The sequence below is a fragment of the Melanotaenia boesemani genome, chromosome 5 (assembly GCF_017639745.1).
Source record: "Melanotaenia boesemani isolate fMelBoe1 chromosome 5, fMelBoe1.pri, whole genome shotgun sequence".
Lineage (NCBI taxonomy): Eukaryota > Metazoa > Chordata > Actinopteri > Atheriniformes > Melanotaeniidae > Melanotaenia > Melanotaenia boesemani.
The window spans coordinates 7678595-7686765 of NC_055686.1; the positions used below are offsets into that span (position 1 = coordinate 7678595).

The window sequence follows — 8171 nt, forward strand, 5'->3', positions numbered from 1 at the left end:
AAACAGCTGTTCAGTACAGCCTTGTCACCACTTGGTAGCACTGTAGTCACACTTATGATAAACTCCACCTGCAAGCATGCAGAAGGACACAAAGCATCCAGTTACAGAGACAAACACAAAGACAAAGTTTAAATGTTGAAACAGATTAAGTCGGGCATTGACTTCTAAAGCTCTCTTGACATTTAGCAAAATGTCTGTAATGCTTTAAAAAATATGAATGGTTAACAAGCAAATCAATCAATAAAGAAATGAGTAAGACAAAATATTTATGTGCAGTGGTTTCACTCACAGATGTATGAAAGGCAGTGTTACATGAATAACAATTCATGTAAAAAATAGCATATTTCTTAATTTTAGACACCCATATTGCACATATTTGCAAATTGTCTGGTTATTTATTTAGCACATTTCAGAGATTATAATATCAAAAGATACTGACTGTGATATTTCCATGTAACCATACTTCATTAGAGACAAGCAGCGTGAGTCGAAGTTGCAGCGAGGATGATAAAGCTTAAATGGACCAAACACATCTGCAGGTAAGGAAGACACTTTAAAACAAGCAGGTTCTGTCATGGGTGATTGAGGTTTATTTATGCCATTTAGGGAAAAATGGAGGGACATATGACCATCAATATTTTGCAGGTTCAGAGACATCCTGGAATAAAACACATTGAACTGAGTCAGTGATTTATCCATCTACTTAATAACTTGTTTGGCATCTAAAGAAACTGCACTGTTAGTATCAACCATATGATGAAGAAGTGTATAGAGTAGTAATATATGGTGAGTTCTGTCTGCTTTAGGACCATAAATCGACCATAAATCAAGCCTCCTGATGTGTTTATATAAGGTTTAACAGGAGAATGGCTTACCTGTTGCTCATGATGGCAGCTGCCAGTTACGATAATGAGAACATTTTTTTTTGTCATTTCTTAGCTTTGCATTTACTATTATTCATTCTCACTGAGAAGCAGCAATGAGTGTCTTTATGACCTAAGTTTTTTCTAAAACAATTGAAATGGCCTTCCCAACACAAACGATCCACAAGCTTGTGACTATACAGAGTGGGTGTGACATCCACACAGAGACAAGTTGAGACGTATCTGCTTACTTTTTTATTATTTGGAGGTTTTATTGGATGTTTCATGTTTTATCCAATATTTGTATTCAGTGTTTCACATGGAAACAATGTTTTAGGTACCTGAAAAAGCATTAAAAGAAAACATCCTCTGTCTCAATTTTCATAAAATTCTGTGGTTTCAAATTTATCTGTTATTTCTTTAGAAGTTTTTAAAATGTTTCTGCAAGGATTCTGATAATTTACTGCGTAATCATTCAGACAAACAACTTAAACACAGAGGCAGGAAAACATCTTTAAAACAGATTATTTTCATTAAAGCAATAACTTCATTTATTAGCAAAGACAGTAATCTAAATGTTCCATTAGGAATGAGATATATTAAAAGTTAGTGGTTGAAGTTTTTCCTCTGTTTTTCCTCCATCTTCAGACTGAAATTTATGTGTTTTCTCTTACAGGATCCAAATTTATTTTTCTTCTTCTTCTTTATAAAGCACTCTGCAATTAATCTAAAAGGAGGTTTGTACTTAAAAACACATTATGTAACTTTCTGAGATTAAGACTCCATGTTTCAGACTTGTTTGATGGAGCAGTGACATCTATTATGTGCATGTCTGGAGCCGTCGCTGCCCAGTAGCTTCGTGAGCCTGTGAACACACACCGTGGCTGATTAATAAAACATACTGCATAAGAGAGGAAAAGAAAGAGAGAGGGGAACAGAGCAAGAAAACTTTGAGTGTGTCACTGCTTCTGTTTTTATGATGAAAAAAACTGTAGTTTTTGTCATATAAAGTATTTTGTGCTGTTCTTGTTGGTGAGAAGTTCTTTATAAACAATCTTGCTTTGATTAGAGTTAAAAAAATAAATAAGACAAGAGTCAAGATAAGACTGTCTTTAGAGAACTCACAGTACAGGCAGAATGCAAGATGGATGCTTAATCAGCTGTTGATAGGGGCACACCATTGATAAAATAATCTGCAAGAGTTCTGTACTGCACCTTTATCTAAGGGAGTATACGTGTTTGTCCCTGCAGTAGTTCTAGCTAAGATTTCTGTTTTTCTTTTTGCCAACAGCCAACATGCTACAATAAAAATGTGTTGAATTCAGCTTTATTTGTATAACACTACTTAAGAGCAAAGTGGATGGATGGATGGATGGATGGATGGATGGATGGATGGATGGATGGATGGATGGATTTAATGGGATTGATGAAATATCCTTAGACATTAGGTCATTTAATGAATGAAGCATCTAATCTCTTATAAGCAATGAAAATTTGAGGGTTTTACATAAAATCCTGAACAAAATCTGATTGCAAACCTCGTTGTGCTGCAGCCTGAAACGTCTCAGGATCAGTCAGGGTCATAAAATCAAATTAGTGGAGTTCTGCATTTGGTGAAAATCAAAACCTTAGCTGACTTTTCAGTAGTGAAGCAGATGTTTTTCAGGGTTTCTTATAATTTAACCTGATGGTGGCTTCATAACTGGCTCACTGGTAATTAGGCAAAACTTCTTCATTCAAAGCATTAAATTTGGTGGTAAATTACAACAGTGAAGAAAGAGTTTTGTGTTTGTACAGTTACACTACATTTATTTAAGAATTGTCCAAAATATTTACCTGAAATTACCGTTTGAACCTAACCTCCATAATTTAGTGTCTTCATCTGTCTCAATGTCCAAGACAGAAAAATGTCAGTCTATGCAGGCCAACCTAGCATCAGTGCACAACATAGATGAGTATGAGTTCATTACTGACTTGATGAGATTAATCACTCACATCAGTTCTAGAACATGGATTGTAGGCAGTAGATGGCATACAGAGTAGCCATTGAGGTGAGACATACATACATACACACACACACACACACACATATATATATATATATTCAAAAGAAGTAAAATCAGCAAATGAAATTTCTTTACACTGAAATGAATCTTTAAATAAGGCAGCTTCTCCTCCCCCTTTCCTCCCGTTTCCACATTTATTCAAAAACTAAAATGAGGGGGTGCTGTTTCATTAAGAACTGTAGCACTTAAACTGTGCTAAACTGTGAGAAATGATGAAGTCATTAACTAACTGTTGGACAGAGATCTAACATTAAGTACAGCAGCTTTATGAAGTTTACACTGGTCTCTGTTGTATTCTGAGTTATACAAGGTACAGTTAACAGATTAGATCGATTCACCCCACAAGCTCACCGTGTTCGATTCCTTATTTTACTAACTAACACAGGAATCCTACTGGGTCCAGGCTTGATCTCAGAACAGCTGTCAGTAGTAGCAAAACTACAGCAAGACCCTGAACGCATCATGGCATGTTATCTTTGTTGTGAATTCTGCTGCTGCTCCGTGAGCCTCCTGCACATCCACCCGTGCCCTGCTCCGCCAGGACAGATGATCTAAGACAGGGGTCTTAGAGCCCTGTGTTTCTTGGTAGATCCTTTGAAGACCTTGGGTGATGTGGAGCAGAGGGTCTGGTGAGGGGGGAGAGCTGGGAGTTGACTGCCTCTCTGTGTGTCCTTCATTCTTATCTGTACACTCATGTTTAGGTTTGCCGTCCCAACAGCATGACGCAAGTGTGCACCAAGTAATCTGCATCCAGTTAGATTTGGATGCACACCATCAGGTCTGAGTCACTCCTTACAGTTCCAAAAGATAGTGAAGTTATCAGTGAACTTTTTTCTCATTGGGTGAACATAACAGGGACAAACAAAAACATTGAGTCCTGTTTGAGCTTTAATTACTTTCTTCTTTTATTATATTAAAAATTAAATCTAACGATCTATATGTTTTCATGATTATAGGTTCCTCCATAAACTGGTCTAAATGGAAACTGAGCTTTATAACTATTATATAGTTATAATATATTGTTGTACAATATATTGTTTCAGCTTAAAAAAACATCTGAAATAAAAAAGAAAAAAAAAGACAGATGCATGAATTACTCCTCTTTTGTACAAATAAATTGAGGAACAGTGTGTGTGTGTGTGCGTGCGTCAGTGAATTTTAACTTGCATCTGCTAAGTTCCTGATATATTGGAGATGGAAAGATAAAGAACTGGATATAAGAGCCGGTCCTTGGCAGCTCAGAACAAACCTGAAGATTCAGACTGAAACTGAAGATCGTTCTGCTGCAGGTTTGATACAAACTCTCTTACATCCTCCTGTTTTTAGGCTTTTTTATGGTCAAACAGAAGAATAACTAACATGACTGTCTCTCTGTACTGAAGGTGAGAATCATCATGACTCTGACTCTGCTTCTTGTTGCCGTGATGGCTCTGACCAGAGCTGCTGGTGAGTACATCCGTCTAAACTTGTGCTTTCTGACAGTAAAAACTTTAAATGCCCATCTTGGATTTCCTGAAATGAGTGAAGATAGTAACCAGTTTCAGGGGATGAATGTTGTTTGCTTAAATGTTTTAATATCAGCCTAAACGAGTATTTAAACTGAGGATGATTTTGTGGGAAATGGTTTCCCAGACTGCAGACATGTTTGGGCCAAATCCGGGCTACTTTTGGCTCAGTTACAACACTGGCAAATGTTGTGTGGGCCAGAAGTGGACCAGATGTCAGCTGCCAGCCTGGCTTGGATTATGGCAAGTCTCCTGTAGGCCACATGTGATCCAGATGTTAGTTGTTGGTCTGAATGTGGATTATGGCAAGAATTTACAGGGCCAGGACTGATCCTTAAACCGAAGCCTGCTTGTACATAGACTATGGCAACTTGCTTGTGGGTCACATGAGGTGGTGATGTGGCTGAGTTTTGGTGGCCACACTCAGATATCCCCTCCGTTTGTGTCACTGCTGCCATGTTGGCCAGGCTGTGTTCATAAAATAAATAATTTTATATCAAGCATCTGTCTGGTGAAACAAATGAAACAGAAAATGGGCAACGCCATAAGTCAGGACCAAATCTGGGCCAAAAATGTTTTTCTACTGTATCTGAAATGGATATATTCACACTCCATAAAACTTGGTAAAGCATGATTATTGAAGAAAAAAATCAGCTTTTGCCTGAAATGAGACTTGTATAAACTAACATAAAATAATTATACTGTGGTGTAAATACAATGATTAAATAAACTAAATCAAACCAAGTAACATTTTAAACAACTTCTCCTCCAGATGCTGCAAAACAGACAGAAACTGGACAGAAAAAAGGTAGCTATTTTTCCTCTTTTATGTGAAATCATTTCCACTTTGTCATGATTTTTTTCTAATGTAAATTATTTCAGATTTTCTTACAGAAGTAAATGGCCTTGTCAGGAGAGCGGTTTGTCCTAATGGGTGGACTCTGTACAATTGGCGCTGTTTTCTTTTTGTTCAAACACCAATGGCCTGGTCTGATGCTGAGGTAACACATGAACGTGTCCAATAAATGTACTTTATTTACTTCTTCCCTTGTAAAAGACTAAAAAAGACATAGACATGGGGATTGTTTTAAAGTGAAAGAGAAAAAAAGACCTTATTTAAAGAATGTATTTACATCAACTAGGTTCATGTCACATTACTCAGGGTAAAAATTACATGGAAGAGGTTCAGTGTGGTTCCCTTATAACATTGTGTAGAAACATCACGCTGGTTCTGTCACATTTTACATGTCATGTGGATCCATTTTAAGCTTTTCATTTGTCTTTTTGGGCATGTTAGTTTCAGGGTAAACATAAAGGGTAGACCCAGATAGCAAAACGTGTTTGGCCCAAATGTGGCCCACATCAGTTTTGATTTGGTCTGTATTTGGCCTTGACTTGCGGTGTTGATGCCATGTGAGTGTGGGGGCTGAAATTCAGCTGGCTCACCACCAGATGTGGCTCACATTACACTTTCTGTAGCCCAAATCCAGGCCAGCTAATGATATCTGGACCACGCAGGACCCACAAGCCACTTGCAAGTTACTTACTTACTAGAAGTGCCAAAAGTAGCTCACATTAGGCCCAAATGTGTCCGCTATGTGACTGGGGAGAGTCATCATTTCATAATAGTACATTCTATACAATTATACAACAAAGAAAGCAATACAATACACACAACATGACATGTTATGTTATCATTATGTTATTTCATGAAATCAGATTGAAAGAGCTTATTTGGATGGTTCTACATGATGTCAGTAGGAACAAGTCTAGAACACGATCTTTGGAGGACAAAATTTGTTAATGTCATCCAGCTGTAATATTCTCTGTTTTTGTGTTCTGTTAATTGCATCTCCATTTATTTCCACTGTAGGTCAACTGTCAGTCCATGAAGGCGCACCTTGCATCTGTACGTAGTGCTAAGGAGTACCAACAAATCCAGAAGATGATAGCAGATCAGACAAATCAAAATCCTTTAACATGGCTCGGAGGCTCTGACAGTGCAATGGTATGTAAAATTAATAAATACAAGAATCTGATTTTCCATGCTTTGATTTTGGTTGGAGCATTTAGAGATCCATTTTGTTAAAAGGTTCGAGATGTGACATAATTCTCCAGAGACAGTAATTGTACCAAAATGTTTTCCATATTTAGTGACAAATAAGATAATAATTCTTCTTCTTGTATTATGAAATGTATCTTGACCACATGTTGTTTTATAGAAATACTGAGCCTTCTTTGTGCTTTTCTTTAATTTGTTCATTTTAGTTTATGTTGACTTTAAATCTACTTTGCTTCAATTGACTTTTCATTATTCTTATTTTCTCTTATCAAGGAGGGGAAATGGCTTTGGGCTGATGGCTCACGCTTCTTGTATACAAACTGGTGCCAAGGAGAGCCGAACAACATTGGCAACCAGGATTGCCTTGTAATGAATTTCTCAGGTAACATGATTAAGTGATGTGACACAAACCAATGTCAGCATTGTAGTTGGTCATGAAAAATTACACCAACTAAAGCTGTATAAATAGTTGATCCACAATGCAAAAAATAATCCTAAATAAATGTTTTATTTCTGACATTTACAGGAAAGAATTGCTGGGATGATCAGCAGTGCAATAACCAGAGACCATCTGTCTGTGTCAAGAACTGGTCTTTACGCGGCTGATCCAAAAACATCAAGCATCTAAGCAAACAACCAAATTATTGGAAATTCATTCTGTCTTTATTTCTCTATTATTGCTGTGATGTTGCCTAAAAAGTGAATCAATAATTGACATAGTTGAATCTCTGAGGTCCTGTGCTCTTAACTCTTTAAACTCTGAACCGTTTTTTGCTATTTTCGGTCAGCCTGGTTTTGTGATGTAAAACTGGCTGTAGCTGAACCCTTGTAATCCCAGTCAACATCCAGACACGATGTTTTCAGGACAGCCTCAGTTGTCAGATCATGAGGTTAAAATGATGTAAAATGAAAGTAAAGGCCAACCGTTTAACACTAAACAGAATTTATTACTAACAGAACTTGTAGAAATAACACACAGATCAACAGTGGCCAAGTCTTTTCTCATCTTTCTCATCATATCGTTCTTTCAAGTCTTGACTTTCAGGAGAAAAAATATTGACATGGAAATAGAAATATTTAAACAGAAACTTTTTACATATTTACACTTTTCCTTCAGCTGTTTTTATCTATTTACAGTCATTTAGACGTGACAAGCCAGTTTATTAGTATGACACATTTCATGTAGAGAACAATTCAAAGTTCTTTACATAAAACATTAAAAGCATTACAAAAATAAATAGAGAGCCTATAGAGAACCTTTATTTTTGTTTTTAAACACACAGACAACTTTATTACTTATTGATCTTTGTCTGCTCCTGATTGGACATTACCATCAATTTATTTCTAGCTAATTGGTCAAACATTTGACAGGAAGCAGCTTCATTAGTGGCTTCTGGTCTCTTAGCAACATGGTATGATTGTGATCTTTTAATTTGTTACATTTTATTTTGCATTTGGATTGTAAACTTTCTGAAGGGGATATAAATGTTTGGAAAATGTCAATAGATCATCTCAGGGGAAAGCTATCCATCACATTTTATGGTACTGTTCCTGAGAAATTATTGACAAATGACGGGGCGCTGATGATCGAGCAGAGTTTTAAGAGTTGAAATTAGCAGACCATAAGGGATCGTTTTTAAAAATCATGCTTTTAGCTCCTCTTGCTTCTGCAGAC

At 36.7% G+C, this 8171-nt stretch overlaps 1 protein-coding gene across 1 annotated transcript; it reads left to right on the forward strand.

Moving 5' to 3' along the window:
- Window positions 1-4103: 4103 nt before the first annotated feature.
- Window positions 4104-7922, forward strand: LOC121640190 (ladderlectin-like). Its single transcript, XM_041985907.1, has 7 exons — window positions 4104-4218; window positions 4312-4375; window positions 5207-5242; window positions 5317-5435; window positions 6308-6442; window positions 6770-6878; window positions 7023-7922. The coding sequence occupies exons 2-7, from the start codon at window positions 4324-4326 to the stop codon at window positions 7100-7102; spliced, it is 531 nt and encodes a 176-aa protein (XP_041841841.1). The 5' UTR covers window positions 4104-4218; window positions 4312-4323; the 3' UTR covers window positions 7103-7922.
- The last annotated feature ends 249 nt before the right edge of the window (window positions 7923-8171 follow it).

Excerpts from the sequence above, each read along its gene's own strand:
- LOC121640190 (XM_041985907.1), top strand. The coding sequence starts at position 4,324 with ATGACTCTGACTCTGCTTCTTGTTGCCGTGATGGCTCTGACCAGAGCT. Across the intron at positions 5,243-5,316 it reads AGAAACTGGACAGAAAAAAG|ATTTTCTTACAGAAGTAAAT; the intron begins GTAGCTATTTTT and ends AAATTATTTCAG. Across the intron at positions 6,879-7,022 it reads CCTTGTAATGAATTTCTCAG|GAAAGAATTGCTGGGATGAT; the intron begins GTAACATGATTA and ends TGACATTTACAG.